At 37.6% G+C, this 21,787-nt stretch overlaps 1 protein-coding gene across 1 annotated transcript in view; it reads right to left on the reverse strand.

Moving 5' to 3' along the window:
• Positions 1 to 21,787, reverse strand: part of TEX9 (testis expressed 9) — a 45,626-nt gene that overhangs the window by 23,255 nt on the left and 584 nt on the right. Inside the window, exons 3-4 of the mRNA XM_014453414.2 lie at positions 12,741 to 12,804; positions 10,764 to 10,843 (exon numbers count right to left, since the gene is read on the reverse strand). Of these exons, the coding sequence (XP_014308900.1) occupies positions 10,764 to 10,843; positions 12,741 to 12,804 (144 nt within the window). The remainder of the gene's footprint in view (positions 1 to 10,763; positions 10,844 to 12,740; positions 12,805 to 21,787) is intronic.

Below are 21,787 nucleotides of genomic sequence, written 5' to 3' on the forward strand. Positions count from 1 at the left end.
AGTTAGCTGGGCATCGTCCCATGCACCTAAAGGTTGCTGATTTGATTCCTGATAAGTGAACATGCCCAGGTTGTGGGTTCAATCCCTGGCAGGGAGCCTGCAGGAAGCAGCTGACCAATGTTTCACTCTCACATTGATGTTTCTCTTTCTCCCTCTCCCTGCCTCTCTCTCTAAAAATCAGTAAGAAAATCTTTTTAAAACACACACAACAAAACCAGCATGGACTATGGCTGAGTAAGACCAAGGGCTTCTGGAGTTTGGGCAGTTCCTTTAAAAGGAACCATGTGCTGACCTACTGGACTCACTCCCTCTGAGGTCTAGCACTGGGGCAACAGACTGAAAGGAACCAGGGGCATACAGGGAGGAACTGGATTGTGTGGCATCAAGGTGAAAGCTGTGGGTAGACAGCTTTCTGTCAGATAAAAGTGCTGGCAGAGCCCTGGCTGGGTAGCTCAGTTGCTTAGATGTCTGATTTACCAAGGTTGCAGGTTCCATCCTCAGGGCACATATAAGAATCAACCAATGGATGCATAAATAAGTGAAACAACAAATAGATGTTTCTTTCTTTCATTCTCTCTCTCCCCCGCTAAAATCAATAATTTTTTTAAAAAATGTTTAAGTGCTGACAGAGGCCACTGTTCCTTTTCTGAGACCCCTGCCATAGAGCCAGCAGGTGAGTACCTTATCTGAGTCTCAATAGTCACACTGTTCACCCTGCCCTGGTGATTTCCTGAAACCCTGTCCCCCCCAACTTGTGAGCCTATCCAAGCTGTTTCCAGTAGGTTTCCCAAACAAATGGTCTATCTTGGCTCATGCTTCAGACTTTCATAAAAATCTCTCTAACAAGCAACATCTGGCCTCAGTGTACCCCATACCTCCAGCTAAGTGACCCCAGGCCCGGCACAAGCAGCAGCTGGCCTTGGTTCGCAGTTTGGCCTTGCCAGGGCATCTCCAAGCCCAGCACAAGTAGCAGCCATCTGCAGATCTCTTTGTAGCTCATGCTGGCGAGCTCCAGGCAGAACACAAGCAGCAAATGAGCTTGGCCAGCACCTCTCAGGAGGCCTCAGAGCCAGTGCACCCAGTAAACATCTTCAGACCATATTGAAGCACCACCCAACCACCTCCACAAGTGACACACTCAAGTAAATCCTTCTCTGTGGGGTGGGCCCCAGCACAGCTATCCTCCATGGTGGTTGGTGGTCACAGCCAGTCCCTGCAGACACCTGGCCTGGGGGTAGCTCCCTTCCATTGACATGCCAATAGCAATCAAGGCTCAACTACAACAGAAGGGTGTACAGAGCCCACATAGGGGGTCTACACCTGGAGTGCCCAGCTCAAGTGAATGGAGAGGCTATGCCATTGGACCCTACAGGACATCTACTACATAAGGTCACTCTACCAAGCCTGGGAAATAGCAGATCTATCTAATACACAGAAACAAACACAGAGAGGCAGCCCAAATGAGGAGACAAAGAAACATGTCCCAAATAAAAAACAGAACAGCCCATCAGAAAAAGAACTAAACAAAATGGAGACAACCTATCAGAAATAGAGTTCAACACACTGATTATAAGTATGCTTAATGAACTTAGTGAGAACTTAGAAAGAAGAGATAGGAAACAAAAACAAAGATAGAAAATTTAAAAAAAAAAACCAGAAATGAAGAATACACACTAACTGAAATGAAGACTACATTACAGGGAATCACCAGTACAGGAGATGAAGCAGAGAAATATAAGGAAGCAAAAAACCCCAATTGGAACAGCAAAAAGAAAAAAAATCCAAAAAAGTAAAGGAGCCTCTGGGACAACTTCAATGTACCAACATTGGAATCATGGGGGTTTCTGAAAGGAGAAGAGAGAGAGCAAGAAATTGAAAACATATTTCAAGGAAAAAAAAAATAGAAAACTTCCCTAATCTAGTGAAGGGAATAGACATGCAAGTCCAGAAATCAGAGTCCCAAAGTTGAACTCAAAGAGGCCCACACCAAGACACATCAGAATTAAAATGCAAAGGTGAAAGATAAAGAATCTTAAAAGCAGCAAGAGAAAAGCAGTTAGTTACCTACAAGGAAGCTCCCATACAAGCGTCAGCTGATTTCTCAACAGAACCTTTGCTGCCCAGAAGGGATGGGCAAGAAATATTCAAAGTGATAAACAGCAAGGACCTACGGCCAAGATTACTCTATCCAGCAATGCTACCATTTAAAATCAAAGGACATATAAAGAGCTTCACAGATAAGAAAAAGCTAAAGATGTTCATTACCACCAAACCAGTATTACATGAAATGTTAAAGGGTCTTGCTTAAGAAAAAAAAGAAAAGAAAAAAAATGAACAATATTAAATGGTAATAAATACATATCTAACAACTGAATCTAAAAAAAAATAAACAAAAAGAATAGAAAGACTCATAGATACAGAGAACATTTTACGGTTACCATATGGGAGGGAGGTTGGACACAAGGGGGGAAAAAGATAAAATAAGAAGTACAAGTTGGTTGTTACAGAATAGTCTTGGGAATGTAAAGTACAGCATAGGGAATAGAGTCAATAATCCTATATAACAAAAGCCTAATATGCAAATTGTCCCCTCAACTGGGAGTTCGGCCGGGAGTTCAACCAGGGGCAGGGCTGGCCCCTCCCTGACTAGCCCCGCCCCCAATCAGCCACCCCCACTACTATCGGGGGCAGGGCTGGCTGGCCAACCTCCCAGGTGCCCTTCCCCCAGCCAGCCAGCCCGATTAGCCTGATCAGGGAGGGTGGGCCAGACCCCACCTGTGCACAAATTATGCACTGGGCCTCTAGTATTCTAATAACTATGTATGGTTTCAGATGGTTACAAATTTATTTGGATAATCACTTAGTAAATTCTGTAAGGTGTAATCACTGGGGTGTACATTTGAAACTAATGTTTTTAATGTATGTCAACTGTAACTGAACAATAAAAAATGATTAAAAAGAAATAATTTACCTTTGATAAGATATATTATACATTAGGGTCAATTTTTTAAAGAAAAATATAGCATAAATCTTAATAACTGGCAAATTATAAGAACTGATTATTGGTTATACATGGGGATTATCTATTTTACAAAATGATTCACCACAGGGCTTTTTATTGTGCACCCACTCAATGTTATCCTTTTTCTAAAGCATTTAAATACCTGGTCGGTGTCTGTTTTCCCCATTACATTGTAAACTTCATGATGGTAGTAATCATGATGGTAGTAATCATGCCTAGTACTTGGCATAGTATATGGCATATAAGCTTTTAAATTGGTACTAAATATTTGTTAACTGTATAATAAAGTATATTTAAAATACGATTTACCTTTATGCACAAAATTTTCAAAATATATTTGTAATTTATTTCCAGTTACAGTTGACATTCAATATCTATATATATAAAACCCTAATATGCAAATAGACCAAGTGGCAGAACAACTGAACAACCAAACAATCTGTCGCTATGACGTGTGCTGACCACCAGGCGGAAGATGGCAGGCGTCAGCCACAGCAGAATGGTGGAGCAGGTGAGGGGGGACGCCAGACCAAGGCAGGGCACCAGTCGCTGTCATCGGGGTGAGCTTCTGGTGGTTACTGAAAATTCTTAGCTCCCGCATGCCGCGGTCCCGCCTGGCGCTTGGACCAGCGCTGTCAGCGCGTGGGAGCGGCAGTGGCGGAAGCAGGGCTGCCGGCAGACAGGGGACCTAGGGCCGTGGCAGGAGGGGCCAGGCAGGGGGAGGATGGGCTGAGACCCGCCCCTGTGACTACCACAGCCTCTGTGGCCCACAGTTCCTTTCAAGGTGTACGAATTTGTTTACTGGGCCCCTAGTTATTTTATATTAGTTTCAGGAGTACATCATAGTGTACCAGTATATAAATTATAAATTTATGTAAGTGATTCCCCCAATAAGTCTAGTACCCACCTGGCATTATACATAGTTCAAAATATATTTGTAGTTTAAAACAATGAGTGTTTATGAGGCTCTGCAAACTATGGCCCCGAGGTTGAATCCACCCATGTCCATTCATTTATACATTATCTATAGATGTTTTCACACTACAACAGCAAAGTTGAATAGTTGTGACAAAGACTGTATAATCCACAGATCCAAAAATATTTATCTGACTGTTCATTGGAAAAGTTTGCCTGATCAATTTTCTAGATCATTTGCAACACATTTTAGTATTTCAGAAAACCTACCATATTGCCACGAAAAATTAAGAGAAATACTCCATCATATCCCCTAAGACAGCGGTTCTCAACCTGTGGGTCGCAACCCCTTTGTTGGTCGAACGACCCTTTCACAGGGGTCGCCTAAGACCATCCTGCATATCAGATATTTACATTATGATTCATAACAGTAACAACATTACAGTTATGAAGTAGCAACGAAAATAATTTTATGGTTGGGTCACAACATGAGGAACTGTATTTAAAGGGCCAGAAGACTGAGAACCACTGCAAGAGGACATAAAAGCACAATTAGTTTCCATCAGATGCCAACAATTAAATTAATAGATTTTTTTCAGTATTAAACACAAAGATATACTTAGGTAAATGTTATTAAGTACAACCTCTTAAAGAACCAGAAATAGCTTTGGAAGAAAAAAATGGCTTCAAATATCTTAAAATCACAGAGAATAAAGAATCAATCTCAGCCCTGATTGGGTAACTCAGGTGGTTAGAGCATCATCCTGATATTCCAAGGTTGAGGGTTTAATCCCCAGTGAGGGCACATACAAGAATCCATCAATGAGTTCATAAACAAGTAGAATAATAAATCGATGCCTTTCCTTAATCTCTTCCTCTATCTCTAACATCAATCAATCAAAAAAATAAAATTCTGACATAAGACACAAAAATGGTTCCAAATTCTATATAAATTTTAAGTGTCCTCTTTAACCACCCTCATTTTAAGTTATTATTTTTCATTTCTTTTTTTAAATTTTTTTTAAAATATATTTTTATTGATTTCAGAGAGGAAGGAAGAGGGAGAGAGAGAGAAGCATCAATTATGAGAGAGAATCATTGATTGGCTGCCTCCTGCATGCCCCCCACTTGGGATCTAGCCTGCAACCCGGGCATGTGCCCTTGAGTGGATCGAACCTGAGACCCTTCAGTCCACAGGCCAACGCTCTATCCACCAAGCCAAACCAGCTAGGGCTTTCATTTCTTCATATTGTTTGCATCTTTCAGCTCCCCACCCCCCACAATACAAATACATATCAGCAAAAAGACATTTATCTGTCTCCATCAGTTTTAAAAAAACACTATTACTTTGCTAGCATTATTTCCAGAAAAAATGAACTAAAAATCACAACATTCTGATTATTTTTGTTAAATATCTCTAGGAAAGGTTTGTGTGTAATATAATTGAAATGATTTGTGTAGTAAACTTTGCTTCCAGTAGACTGTATGTATGCTATACTTTTAGGAAATAAATTCTGGTTTCCCTAACACACAGTTTAGCAGAGTAACCTTGGATTACTCTGAAGACTTAATTATAATACTAGAGGCCCAATGCACGAAATTCGTGCAAGAGTAGGTCTTCCTTCCCCGGCTACCGGCACCGGCTTTCCTCCGCACCTGGGACCCGGCTTCCCTCTGGCTGCCGGCACCCGGGACCTGGGCTTCCCTCGCAAAGGGAGGCCCTGCCCACCCACCGCAGCCCGCTGGTCGGTGGCCTGGGCCTCCCTCTTTGCCCTGACCAATCGCATCGCACCTGCCTTGGCTGGTCAGGCGCCAGTGGGTATCATAGCGTGGTCCCAGATGGTCATCCTGCTATTTGGCTGTTCGGTCGATTTGCATATTATGTTTTTATTATATAGGATATACTGCCTAACTATAATAATTTAGCTAAATTATTATTGTTCTAAGTTGAAATAGACTGTCTCTTTACAGAATTAATTATCTCCCATATTCAGCAATTCCCTACTAATAGTTTAGTGCCATGTTTTGTTCATGTGGTAAAAGCCATCCATTCAAAGTAATTTTTTAAAAAGCCACCTGATCTAGGTAAATAGTGGTGTCATCATTATTCTACACTTAAGAAAAATTTAGTGAAAGAAAATGAACAGATTTATTTTTATGCTTATGAAATTCTCTCACTTGCTTCAACAGAAACCAGTTTACCAAATAAAAGCCATGCCCAATCTTGTTTGGAATTTTGATTACTATTAAACATCATTTTCCACAAATTATCAAAGCATTACATGTAATAAGGATAAGTAGTTTCATTGCATCAAATGATGATGTAAAAAATTTTATGGAAAATTTGTTTAATTAAAAAATATTTTTAAAAGCAACACACTAGGCATAACTCCTTGGAAGCAGAACCTGGTCTGTGTATTCACCACTGTACCACTGTAATTAGACCTGGCACTAATGGTGTTCAAAACTTTTTTTCAAATTTATTGAGATATAATTTACATATAGTAAAATACACCCTTTTAGGCATATAGTTCTATACATTTGAAGAAACTTCTATGGTCATGTAAGCATACAACAACCAAGATACAAAATACTTCCATCTCCACAAAAAATTTTCTTGTGCCCCTTTGTAATTAACCTTCTCCTTCCACCGAGCCCCATATAACTACTTACCTGATTTCTGCCCCTATAGCTTTACCTTTTCCAGAACATCAAATAAATGGAATCATACAGTCTATACATTTTTTGGTTAGGCTTCTTCCACTTAGCATCTATATTGCTGCAGTATCAGTAGTTCATTATTATTGCCAAGTAGTATTCCATTGCATGGATATACCATGATTTGTTTATCCATTCACCACTTGAGGATATTGAATTGTTCCCAGGTTTTGGTAATTATGAATAAAACTGCTATAAACATTTGCATAAGTTTTTGATTGCAAACATGTCTTCAGTTCTTTTGGTTAAATATCTAGAGCGGAATTGCTGGGTCATATGCAATAATAATTATTTTTTTAAAAATATATTTTATTGATTTTTTACAGAGAGGAAGGGAGAGGGATAGAGAGTTAGAAACATCGATGAGAGAGAAACATCTATCAGCTGCCTCCTGCACACCTCCTACTGGGGATGTGCCTGAAACCCAGGTACATGCCCTTGACCGGAATTGAACCTGGGACCTTTCAGTCTGCAGGCTGACGCTCTATCCACTGAGCCAAACCGGTTAGGGCGCAATAATTATTTTTGAGTACCTGAATAATGTCCCAATAGTTCAAGTACAGCCAAACATACTGCCGCTTAAATACATTTCTCTTTTGTTTCTAAGTTCTCTAAGGTGTTTAAATACTATGCCAGTGATGGCGAACCTTTTGAGCTTGGCGTGTCAGCATTTTGAAAAACCTTAACTTAACTCTGGTGTCGTGTCACATATAGAAATTTTTTGATATTTGCAACCATAGTAAAACAAAGACTTATATTTTTGATATTTATTTTATATATTTAAATGCCATTTAACAAAGAAAAGTCAACCAAAAAAATGAGTTCGCGTGTCACCTCTGACACGCTTGTCATAGGTTCGCCATCACTGTACTATGCCCTAAATTAGGGCTGTGCAACTCTCACAGTCTGCTTCTTCATCTTACAAGAATGCGAGGACAGATAGCTATTTTAAGATTTAAACTAATAGCCGAAACCGGTTTGGCTCAGTGGATAGAGCGTCGGCCTGCGGACCGAAAGGTCCCAGGTTCGATTCCGGTCAAGGGCATGTACCTGGGTTGCGGGCACGTCCCCAGTGGGAGATGTGCAGGAGGCAGCTGATGGATGTTTCTCTCTCATCGATGTTTCTAACTCTCTATCTCTCTCCCTTCCTCTCTGTAAAAAATCAATAAAATATTTAAAAAAAAAAAAAAAAAGATTTAAACTAATAGTTTAGGTCCATCACTCAGAGTTTCTTTGCTGGTATAACTCTCAAAAACTAGTGAATTTCTTACTTGATTCCAGTCGGTTTCATGTGCCTTTAGCACACCCATAATGCTTTCCAAGACTGTATTTCTTTACCCTGAACACCTCCTCCACCTCTCCCTCTTTCTCCTTCTCCCCACTCCTATTTAAAAATGGGTTGTTTTGAGTTTGTCAGGCTTCTATGGGGAGACTATACCTATAGTTAGATCTTTGCCCTGAGTTATTTTATCCAATTGGAAAGTTTCACTAGGTGCCATTTAATATGATCTTTGCCCTGAAAAACCATTGGAAAATATTACCCATAGTTGTGAAAACCACACCTTTAGTCTAATCTATACCTCAAGGTTGAGCTTTAATAGGCTTTTGTTCCTCAAAGATTTTCTAAATTTTATCTCAATTTTTGAGGTCCAAAACAGCATATTCTCAAAATAAGGATAATCAAAGCAATATAGTTCAACTAAAAAAGGGCAGAGGATCTGAACAAACATTTTCCAAAGAAGACATACAGATGGCCAACAGGTACATGAAAAGATGCTCCACATGACTAATCATAAAGGAAATGAAAATCAAAACCACATAGCACTTCACACTTGTTAGAACGGCTATTATAAATGCTGGTGAGGATGTGGAGAAAAGGGAACCTTGTGCACTGTTGGTTGGAAAGCAAACTGGTGTAGCCACTATGGAAATAGCATGGAGGTTCCTCAAAAAAAATTGAAAACAGAACTACCTTATGACCCAGCAATTCCACTTCTGGGTATTTATCTGAAGAAAACAAAAACACACCCAAAAACATGTATGCACCCCATGTTCACTGCAACATTATTTACGATAGTCCAGATGTGGAAACAACCTGAATGTCCATTTGTATTTGTGGTATACAAATACAATGGAATATTATTATTCCATTAAGAAGACCCATGGATGGACCTTGAGGTCATTACACTAATTGAATAAGTTAGACATAAAAAGACAAATATCATATGATCTCATTTGTATGTGGAATCAAAAAAAACAAAACAAAAAAACAACTCCTAGTGTACTGGGCTGCATATCTGGCACTTCGGCCAGAAGGGGCGTGCTGTGCTGCCTGTTCCTAAAACACATAGATAGGAAGGTACTGACATCAGGCCAGGCCTTGAGATATGGTCTCATGGCCCCTTCCCAGCATGCAGGCCTTCTTTCTCAGAAGGCCCGGAAGTCTCATTCCAAATTTGGGAGACAAAAGACTGGAAAAAGTATAAATAAAGAGAGTTTCCTCCATATTGGGGGCCCAGAATTTGAAAGACATATTTTTCTCTGGGCCTCCACAAAATTTAATAATAAAAATGCTGTAATTCCTGTAGTCTGGGCTGCAGTTCAGCCTCTGCTCCGGTGCTGGGAGCCGGTCCATCCTTGCTGCTTGACACAGTCGCTGCAGGGAAGAAACATCTGCACAGCATATGTTTCAAGGGACCTGGCGTATATGGCATACTGTTCTTAATATGTTTGCTCCCCTTCTTGGCGCTATGTGTTTTAACCAAGGTCACCTCTCCGAGAAAAGTTGTTTCTCCAGGTAGGGATTTTCCCCTGAAGTTAGGGAGGGGATAAAACCCCTTAACTAAGTGCCAGGCGGGTAGTTAATCACTGTAACTATGAACAATCAAGCTTAAGCTACATAATCTTTACTCCCTGGAATGGAGATAAGAAATGCCCTAACCTTTGGAATAGAAATTGATAGGATTAAAATCAACTGGTATAAATACAGATGTAACAAGACAACAGAACACAGAACCTAGAGACAGAACCTAGACACAGAACCTAGAGACAGAACCTAGCGAGAGAACATGGCAAAAGATCCTGGACAGAACCTGGCTACAGAACTTGGCTGGAGAACCTAGAGACAGAACCTAGCGAGAGAACCTGGCTGAAGAACCTAGAGACAGAACCTAGGGAGAGAACATGGCAAAAGATCCTGGACAGAACCTGGCTACAGAACTTGGCTGGAGAACCTAGACAGAACATGGCGGGAGGACCTGGATTGAACCTGGCTGAAGAACCTGGCTAAAGAACCTGGCGACCGAACCTGGCTGGGGAACCTAGCCAGAACTTCTCTGGAGATCCTGACCAGAACTTCTCTGGAGATCCTAACCAGAACTTCGCTGGAGATCCTAACCAGAACTTTGCTGGAGATCCTGACCAGAACTTTGCTGGAGATCCTGACCTGAACTTGGCTGGAGATCCTGGCTAGAGATCCTGGCTAGGCTGCTGATCAACTGAAGGCTGTCTCCGTGTCATTCCTTCATCGCCGACTCTGTCCACACCTTTGGGGACCCCTGGACCTGCTGGAGTTGGACCCCAGCACTCCGGCAGGGTGCTGTAACTCTAGTCAGCTGGCCAGCTTAATAAAGGCTCTTAAATTTGAATTCTGAGTCAGTGGTCTATCTCACTGAGTGAACCCATAACAATAGATACAGAGAAAAGACTGGTAGTTGCCAGAGGCTGAGGACTTGGTGGAGGGGGAGGAGAGGGGGGGAATAGGTGAAGGGAATCAAAACGTACAAAATTTCAGTTATAAAATAAATAAGTCATGGGAATGTAATGAACAGCATAATGACTATAGTTAATAATATTGTACTGCATATTTGAAAGTTGCTAAGAAAGTAGATCTTCAAAGTTCTCATTATAACAAAAAATTCTGTAGCCAGGTATATGATTGTTGTTAACTAGACTCATTATGATGACTATTTCACAATATATAAATAACAAATTGCTGTATACCTGAAACTAATATAATGTTATATGTTGATTAGATCTTAAAAATAAAAAAAACCTTAAAGCATTTACCCAGTTTTAAAAAAGGTGTTTAAGAATTTAAGTTACTTACCTTAAACTGTAATCATCATCATCTTCATATGATTTAATTTGTGCTGAAATAGGCTGAGATCGTACTTCTTGCTGATCTCTCTAGTTAAATGAATAAAGATAAGTCACATAGGAAAAAAATGAACAAAAATAGGATTTATTCAAGTGCCTTTTTTATTATTAACCATTTCAGATTGTCCACAGCTTCCACAAAATTGAGGCACAGAATTCTAAACAACATGGTATGAAAATAAGGTCTGTTACAATGTAGTTGCACCTTTCATCCATTCTAGGTTAAGAAAGTCAATTCTAAGGGAAAAATGTTGGCATGTCAATGTCTTTATATGATCTTATCCGACTCCTGCTTCCACCCTACATTAGAATCTTCCGTTCTGTGTAATATGCAAAGGAAATTATACTCACAAGAAATGAAAACATAAATCCATTAGATGGGTAGAAAAATTTGTCGCAAATAACACAGAACTTCAATGTTAAGAATACCATGAAAAGGCTAAAAAAGAAGCACTAAGAGTAAAATCTTTTGGCAAAGATATATCAAGAAATAAAAGGGAGCAAACAAACATTCAATGTGACAATAATTATATCTATCAGTTTCTGTGGGGGCAGGAATGCCCTCTCCTCTTCCCCACCCCTTCCCAGTTTTCTACTCTACTCTTTTTTTTTAAATAAATAAATTACAAGGTCCTTATTAGAGGGCTCTTGGAGCAGAATACATAATGAATCCCTCATTCTACCATAACTTTGGATTTCTTTTTCAAGCATTTTCTGGCTCTTCAGACACTGGCAAAACTAAAAGATGTAATAAAAATATTTCTTTTTAAATAAATTTTTAGTTACAAATGCAACTAGCAAATCTGCATCCATTATAAAAATATATTACCTGAAATGTTATATATATATATATATATATAACAATAAGTTTCTTATTCTACTCTAACAAATAATGATGGATATGTATAAGGCCTTAAAATAAAATATCACCTTTTCTTTCCTGCACCCATCAACTCCAAAGTGGGGTGGAGGGTAGGGTTTAAAAGAAAGAATTATAAATAAATTAGGGTAAGAACTAAAAAAAAAAAAAAAATTAAAGCAGCCACTTTATTTCTCTAAGGCAGCGGTTCTCAACCTGTGGGTCGCGACCCCTTTGGGGGTCGAACGACCCTTTCACAGGGGTCGCCTAAGACCATCGGAAAACACATATATAATTACATATTGTTTTTCTGATTAATCACTATGCTTTAATTATGTTCAATTTGTAACAATGAAATTGGGGGTCACCACAACATGAGGAACTGAATTAAAGGGTCGCGGCATTAGGAAAGTTGAGAACCACTGCTCTAAGGAATGCTACTATATACTATCATTTCATAATGGGAATACTGATGTATAAGGATGGATGCTTAAAGCAGGAATAACCAATTGGTACCCAGAATGGGGTAAAATATGCTTACATTGTCTAGTGTTATAACCTCATTACATTTTTCCTAACTATAAATCTGATATGGTCTAGCCCTAAGAATGTAAGTAATAGGCATCTGAGGAATTTAAAAAACAAATTACCATCTGAATAAGAAGTAAATTACCATCTAATAATTGTTATCCTTTATCCAGCTTTTGCCCAGAGACAATGTTATTTCCTTCCTTACAGAATAACCAGTGTTAATTCTACATAGCTATTCTCAAATATTAATCTTAAAATAGTGGGAAAATTTATTAAATATTAATGTTCTTATGATTGGACATCTAAATGGAAAACACTTTGTGGCTGTTAGAAAATATATGCTTATAAAAATCGCATGCAAGCATATATACACACACCTACCTACCTACACATATATTCATGTTCAATTTTTAATAATTCATTGAGCTTAAAATTTATGCTTTGGGTACTTTTTTGTATGCATGTTATAAATCAAATTTAAAAAGTTAAAAAAAAAACTAGCACACTTACATGGAATTACTACTAACATTTACTTACTATTGCTTCCTCAGCTTGTCGAACGAGATCAGCTGTTTTTGCCTCCAATTCTGCATTTAAACGCCTAAAAGCAGAAAATAATTTACTAATTGGAATATACTGAAGATTCTAACAAAAATAAAAGTAATTAAATTTCAGTAACTATACTTTAGCTCAGTGATGGCGAACCTTTTGAGCTCGGCGTGCCAGCATTTTGAAAAACACTAACTTAACTCTAGTGCCGTGTCACATATAGAAATTTTTTGATCTTTGCAACCATAGTAAAACAAAGACTTATATTTTTGATATTTATTTTACATATTTAAATGCCATTTAACAAAGAAAAGTCAACCAAAAAAATGAGTTCACGTGTCGCCATCACTGCTTTAGCTAATCAACAAATTCCAAAACAAATGACTTTTTATTCTAAAATTAACAAAATGACTAGAATACTCATCTCCAACTGCCCATGATTCCTCCTTTTTTGTGGTAGAAATTCAAACAGTGTAACTCTTGTCTTCTCTCTGGCCCTCATTTCAGGTGTAATGGCTTATTTGGGAAGAATCAACTGGTGGGTTCAACTCAATGCCACTCTTCATCATCTTGGGATGAACTCCAACTGGGGACGGGGTGGGGCAGGGTGGGAGAGAAGCCTGCTTTGGCCTCGGTGTTGCTGTGACATTTTTATTCTATTCTTTTTTATTTTTCATCTATAGCATACACACAATTTTGCACTATGTTTTCCCATAACAAACAGAAGGAATATGTTTATCTCTTTATAATTAGTGCCTTAAATGGATATGAAATACTTTAATAAGTTGAAGTTAACATAACGTATGTATCAATCTATTTCTATTGTTAGTTCAAGTCCCCCCCCTCCCTTTTTTTTCACTTTTAAAGGTAACAATATAGCCCTAGCTTGTTTGGCTCAATGGATAGAGCCTAGGTTGCAGGCTTGATCTCATCCCCACCCCCTCAGACAGGGAGCATGCTGGAGGCAACCAATCCAATTTGTCTCTCTCACATCCATGTTTCTCTCTCTGTCTCTCCCCTCCACTCTCAAAAAAATTAACGGGAAAAATATCTTCAGGTGAGAATTAACACATACATACATACATACATACATACATAAATGTAACACTATAATAAACATATTCAAAAGCATGTAACTTTTTAAATTCTATTCATAGACTAAAATAGAATTTAAAAATTTCTGGAATATTTAGGATCTTTTGCAGTTATATGAAGAAAATATGTTGAGCAATTTTTAAAAATTAGATACTTTGCTGTTTTTCCCCCAATATGTGATTCTGAAGTAAACAAACCACTTACAACACCAACCACCCACCCCTGAAAAAAAAAAAAAGCAGTAACATATCTCTTCTTAAAATAGTCCAATGTTTCAGAAAATATTTTTACATCTTAGGATGAATTAATCAAAAGAAAAATAACTAATAAAAGCTTAAAGTTCCATTTAAGATGGCATTATCTGAGTTTTCATATTTCCCTAACAAGAACCATTAGAAGCCTCTGGGAAATGTAGTAGACCAAAATGATTCAGAAGGCTTTTATTCTGCTCAAACCCACAGAAATAATGTAATGAAGGCTATACTGCTAAGCTCAATAGATGTAATGTAAAAAAGGCTATATTGCTAAGCTCAAACTCAGGCAAGGAAAATAACCTGGCACCAAAAATAAAGCAGCAACTAAAAGTGAGAACAATTAACAGGAACAGAAGACAAAATAGCTTAACAGCTAAAAAATGATGCACGTGTGGGAGTCATGGAGAGCTACACTTATTAAACACAAACAAAAACACTACCCATAATTTTAGGTGAACAGAAATGAAACTATAGCCATTGGTGAAAAAGAATCTCTTGTGAGTAGAAAGAGCATACAGAAATGTGGTCCAAGTTTTTCTTACCAAGATGGTATATAGAGGCTCTATGCCAAAACTTTAATATAGAAAGTTGGCCTAGAACCAGTCAAAACTCTAAGCTAAATGCAAAACCATCTTTAGGGACATTTACTCATTGACAATATATAGAACTCTCTCAGAAAGTAAACCCTGCTAAAGATGACTTCACAAAGATAACAAAATTGCCTAAAGAACCAAGTCACCGAGAGGGATAATCAGCAGATATAAAAAAAAATGTATAAGAACTGAAGATAATAAAACAATTAAATAAACATTTTTCATTTAAAAAAAAAGCAAGAATAGAACCCATCAGGCAAGAACCAAACATTACAAAAGAACACTAAATATGGAAAAGAACAAAACAGAAATTACAAAAATCAAAACACAGTCATTGAAATTAAAAACTCAAACTCAATGGATAAGTTGGACAACAGAATGCACTGAAGAAGGAATGAATGAACTACCAGACAAATAAGAGAAAATCACTTACAAGGAGGTACACAGAAACAGAAAGATAACAATACAAAAGAGAGATTAACATCCACTAAAAATAGACTGCATGACAAAGACAGATTTTTATCTACCTAATAAAAGGTGCAGAAGGAAATCCCAGATAAGGAGGGAATGTCAATATTTAAAGAGATAATGCTGAGAATTTTCCAGAAATAAAGAAAGATATGAATCTCAAGCAGAACTAAGAAAACAAATCCACACCTTATATATCATAGTGACACTGCAGAACTTCAAAGACCAAGAGAATATTCTTTAAACTGTGGAGTGGAAAAAATAGACCATCTAGAATTCTATGTTCAGCTAAACTGTCTTTGAACAATAAGTGCAAAGGAAGAAATTTTTCAGAAAGAATGGAGAATTTAAGACTCAAATTTTCACAGAAATAAGTAATGAAGGGTCTACACTTCAGGAAGAAGAAAACTGAACTTGGAAAAAAAAGAATTATAAGAAATTAGAAAACATAATGATAAATCTAAATTAGTACAGACTATAAAAATAACAAAGAGGGGTGTTCAAACAAAGAGGAAGGAAAGTATAATCCAATATTTAACTTCACAGGCAGGAAAAAAAAAAACAAGTTAAAGCAGTATTTCCACACCAGTAAAAGTGAAGACAATATAAACTCATTCAATCCAACAGAAGTCATAAGAACTAAAGGAAAGGCATAGTAAATACAAAACACAAAATAAGATAGCCAAAACAACTTCAAATTAACAAGCAAAATAATATAAATAAATTCACTTATTAGAAGGCAGAAATTATCAGACACGATATAAAAGGAATACTCTTAAAGCTAAATGACATAAAAAGTTTGAATATAAATGAAAAAAGATATGACAGAGATGACATACTAATGAAAGGAATAATTCATCTAGAGCAGCGGTTCTCCACCTGTGGGTCGTGACCCCTTTGGCGGTCGAAAGACCCTTTCACAGGGGTCGCCTAAGACCATCCTGCATATCAGATATTTACATTACAATTCATAACAGTAGCAACATTACAGTTATGAAGTAGCAACGAAAATAATTTTATGGTTGGGTCACAACATGAGGAACTGTATTTAAAGGGCCAGAAGGTTGAGAACCACTGATCTAGAGGATTTAAATAATATATCCCCCAAATAAAAATGGACACAATTATATGAATAACTAGAGGCCTGGTGCACAACATTTGTGCACTCTGGGGGGGTCCCTCAGCCCGGCCTGCACCCTTTTGCAGTTCCAGAGCCCTCAGGGGATGTCCAACTGACTGCTTAGCCACAGTTGGACATCCTTGGACATCCTTAGTGCTGCTGCGGAGGCGGGCCACTGCGCTTGCCAGTGGTGAGCCCGGCTTGTGACTGAGCGGCGCTCCCCCTGTGAGAGCGCACTGACCTCCAGAGGGCAGCTCCAGCATTGAGCATCTGCCCCTTGGTGGTCAGTGTGCATCATGGTGACTAACTGTTCTGCCATTTGGTCGATTTGCATATTACCCTTTTATTATATAGGACTAGAGGCCCAATTCACAAAATTTATGCAAGAATAGGCCTTCCTTCCCCCGACTGCCAGCACCAGCTTCCTTCTGGCACCCAGGACCCGGCCTTCCATCTGGCCCTGGCTTTGTCCAGAAGGACGTCCGGAATGATGTCCGGAATGACATCGGGTCTAATTAGCATATTACGCTTATATTATTATAGATTATTTTTCAATTATAGTTATAGTTGATTTTAGTATATCTCTAAGAAACCAATACAGCCAGTAGAAAAAAATGGTGATATACTGATATTGTGGACATGAAAATTAATTAGTCTGCTCTAACAGATGGTCAACAAATAGTAAATATACTTTCTATCAAAGATTATTTTTAAAAAATGAACATGTACTTGATCACAACTAAGTTTTAATACATTTTTGAAAATCAATGTTATATACATTATGACTATAGTTTAATTAAAATAATTTTTTAAAATAAAAATAAAACAAGAAAACCAATATGTTTAGAAACTAAAAAACACTCTTAAAATAATTAATATGAAAATCATAAAATATTTAAAACTTTAAATGACAAAAAAAGAAATATATATCAAAACAGGTCCTACAAAATAGATAAGCTATAGTTAGAGAGAAATTTACAGAAATTAAATGTATTTATTAAAAAATAAGAAAACAACCCTGGCCGGTTTGGCTCAGTGGATAGAGCATCAGCCTGTAGACTGAGGGGTCCCAGGCTCGATTCTGAACAGGGCACATGTCGGGTTGTGGGCTTGATCCCCAGTGAGGGGTATGTAGGAGGCAGCCAATCAGTGATTCTCTCTCATCACTGATGTTTCTATCTCGCTCTTCCTCTCCCTGCCTCTCTCAAATCAATAAAAATATATTTTTAAAAAATAAGAAAACAAAACAATAAACCCATCGCAATTAGAAGAGATAAAAATAATAAAGATAAAGCTAATGTAATTTTAAAGAAAACATAAATTAGCAATAAAACCAAAAGCTAATTCTCTGAAAAAAATCAATAAAATATATAAACAATATTGGTAAGTCCCCAAAAGGTGTGTATTGGATTACAGACAGTCAAGATTTAAAACATAAGAGCTAATTAGAATAAACTTAATATATTTTAAAACATATTAAATGGACACTTTTCTAGAAAACTATAAAATAACCAAAATCTATTCTAGAAGCAACAATTACTAATGAAATTAAATTAACAAGCAAAAAAGGTCACCCCAGGCTGTTTCACAATTTTAGTCAAAGAGCAGATGATCCCTGATAACAAAAAGCTTCCAAGAACCGAATAAGACAATATCGAAAAGCCATTCAGCTTATTTCATGTGACAAGGATAATACTGGTATCAAAACCAGAAATGAAAAGAATGATGGAAAAAACTGAAAGGCCAATTTTACTTTTGTTCATAAATTTTAAAAAACCTACATAAAATGAAAGCAAATTTAGTAGTTTTTAAAAAGAAAATAAGAATCTGCCTTTGTAGTGCAGTATGTTAAAACATTAAACAAGGAGGTGAAAAAAAAACACATTTCATCACCTAAATTAATTTGGGGGGGCCGTGGAATTTTGATAAGATTTAACATTCATTCAAAGGAGGAATTAAGGGGAACAGTGTCCTTAACCTGATTAAAAAAAAACCTACCAAAACTCTATAGCAAACCTCAAACAGTGATAAGTTACTAAAAGTGGGGCCCCTAAAAATCAAGATAAAAAGACAAACAAACAAACAAAAAAACCATTTACCATTGCAAGAAAAACATTAAGATACCTAGGAATAAATTTAAATAAGGAGGTAAAAGATCTGTACTCAGAAAACTACAGGACCTTGAAAAAAGAGATAGAAGAAGACATTAACAAATGGAAGAATATACCATGTTCATGGATTGGTAGAATCCATATGATCTGACACAGAAAAAGCATTTGACAAAATTCAATATTCATTCTTTTTTTTTTTTAAAGCTCCGAGAGAGAGGACTCTAAAGCTTTTGCCTGGTTTTCTCTTGACTTCACTCCATTCACCTCTTCCTATTGCTGATTTTGCTTTGTATCCTTTATTGTAATAAGTGATAGCCATGATACCACAACAACAACAAAAAGTTAAGCAGAGCTGATGATCTTTATCTATATAAACACTGGTGTTAGGATCAACACACAAAAATCAGTCTTCTTACACATCTAACCAATTAGAAAATGTAGTAGGTAAAAAAAAGCCATTCATTATAGCAACAAAAACTATATAGAACCTTGAAAAAAATTACATATGAAAGACTTTTATGTAGTAATATAATAAAATAATAGTAAAGGACACTCAAACACCCATGTATAACTGGAGGTGTACCACATTTGTGGAAGGGACGATTCAATAGCATAAAGATATCTGTTCCCTGCAAATTAATCTATAAATGCAATGTAATTGCCATTTACAGACAGGGGGTTGGGCAGGTGGGGGTGGGGGGTGAAGGCTTGTCCTACCAGTTATCAAGACCAATTGAAACAGATGTCACACAATCTTATTCTATAGCTTTCTGGTTTTATGATGTATACATGAAGCTTGGAAAATCTACTGACTTCAATGATCAGCATGTTCCTTAGACTATCCTCTTAGATAGTGATTATTTCCTCCAATTCTGTATTGAAATCCCTGGGAAGTCCTGTGTTCAGGTAACTGAAAAGACATCACAATATGCTTAAAAGCAAGACAACATGTGGTCAAAATATTGTGTTATGAACTCATATTCTTGCCTAACAAAATGACCAAAACAAATACCATATGATTTCACTTATATGTGGAATCTTCTAAAACAACAACTACAAAAACCAACTAACAAACTCAAAGATGCAAGGAACAGATTGGCAGGTACCAGAGGGGCAGAGGTTGAGGGAGGGAGTAATTAAAACATAGTAGTGATCACTACATAGTACATACAAATATTGAATTATAATGTTGGACACCTGAAATACATATATATAATGTTGTATAAATTTCACCACAATAATAAAATTTTAAAAAATGGCCAAACAGTTCACTTTTCTCCATGGTGCAGAAGTGACCTAGAAGCTTTAGTCAGAACTTGGGAACCAAGTTGAAACATCTCAGATTTGCAACTGCAGAGTACAGTGGGGCCTTGACTTACGAGTGTCCCAACTAATGAGTTTTTTGAGATACCAGCTGTCTCTCGGCAGATTTTTTGCATTGAGTTGATAGAGTAATTTGAGTTAACGAGCTTCTTAACGAGCTAGGTCTCCGAACGAATTAAACTGTAAGTCAAGGTCCCACTGTACAGGTAACAGACCTAATTACACCTGGGCATCTTTACCACAAAACAACTTTTGCTAAAACAAAACAGTCTGCCTTTAAGTTGGACCATATCCCTAATGACAGCCTGATCCAGGTGCAAAACATACCCTTAAATAAACAAATGGTATTTAGTGCTATCTGGTGTAGAGTGATGAAAATAACTGAATTGTTTATGGACAACAGGTCAGTTGCTTAAGTACACTCTTAAACAAGAATAACAGACCCATTTCATCAAATCGAGAGGGATGATTATGTTCCTACATGCTATATGGCAAATGGTATGTGTTTCTTTCATCTACAGAGTGTACATGTCAGTTTTAACTTTAAATGTGCTTTGTACAAACTACATGGTAACTCTGCTTAACTGTTTAAAGAACTGTCAAAATGTGTTCCAAATTTTAAATCAAATTAGTTATTTTAAAAGAGAAAGTGAATTGTTAAAATATATTTTTTTTGTTTTTGTTGTTAAGGGCATATACAGTGGTAATTAAAAACATGGTCTCAGACCTTGTGGAACTCATCACCCAGTAGACGCAGTGGTTCTCAACCTTCTGGCCCTTTAAATACAGTTCCTCATGTTGTGACCCAACCATAAAATTATTTCCGTTGCTACTTCATAACTGTAATGTTGCTACTGTTATGAATCGTAATGTAAATATCTGATATGCAGGATGGTCTTAGGCGACCCCTGTGAAAGGGTCGTTCGACCGCCAAAGGGGTCGCGACCCACAGGTTGAGAACCGCTGCCAGAAGTGAATTTATGGGAACGCAAAAAAACATTAATAAGACAATAAAGAAAAAAAAAAAGAAGAACAGGGGTGCCTACTTAGCATAGTCAAGGAAGGCCACTCTTAGCATTATGGGTAGAAAGCATGTGTGACTGCCCCCCAGGAAAAAGCTGAGGCCCCTTAGGCTGAAGTGTGGGAGGCAAAAAGGAGAGAGCACAAGGTCAAAAAAGAGGCGGGAGTCAGATCTGACAGAGCTTTCGAAGTGCAGCGTGGAATCATTGCAAAATTTTAGGGGCGGGAATGACATTGAAGCATCCATCTTATATAAAACTGCTGTTTGAAATTTTAACCCTGCTATTTCTGGCTTCTGTAAATGCTTGTTGGCTTAAATAATAAGGAAAATAAGACTACTCCCATTTCAGAGAGGCCATTAAACCTTCCCCAAAGTTATCAGTGCTGGTGCCAGGCCAAGCCTTTGGTTGAGGTCTCAAAGCCCCAGCACATCGGGCCCTTTAAGGACTTGCAAAGGGAACCGGAAAACCCCCATATTTAGGGGACAAAGAAGGTAAAATAGTATAAATATGGGAAACTTCGTGTATGATTTCACCCAGAATTTGAGAGACATTTTCCTCTGGGCCCGCGCGTAATAAATGTAACTCCATCTCTCTAAGTATTGCTTGGTTCTTCTCCGGTTTTTCTGTAACATTATGATCAAATTAAAAGATTATTCTCGGCGTCTGTGTGAAAACTGGGGGATGAAGAGTGAAATCGTCTGAGAATGAAAGCGCATGTTGTCAGGATCGTTTGCAATTATGTTGAGCTGATAAAGAAATGAAATCCTCCTCCCAACTCCACCAAACGTGGACAAGAAAATTCCAAACGCCCTGAGAAACAGGCTTTCCATTTAGAAACCAAGCCTACAAGACATTTACATACGTAAACTCTAGGGCAGTGATGGCGAACCTATGACAAGCGTGTCAGAGGAGACACGCGAACTCATTTTTTTGGTTGATTTTTCTTTGTTAAATGGCACTTAAATATATAAAATAAATATCAAAAATAGAAGTCTTTGTTTTCCTATGGTTGCAAATATCAAAAAATTTCTATATGTGACACGGCACCA

The sequence above is a fragment of the Myotis lucifugus genome, unplaced genomic scaffold, assembly GCF_000147115.1.
Source record: "Myotis lucifugus unplaced genomic scaffold, Myoluc2.0 scaffold_23, whole genome shotgun sequence".
Taxonomy (NCBI): domain Eukaryota; kingdom Metazoa; phylum Chordata; class Mammalia; order Chiroptera; family Vespertilionidae; genus Myotis; species Myotis lucifugus.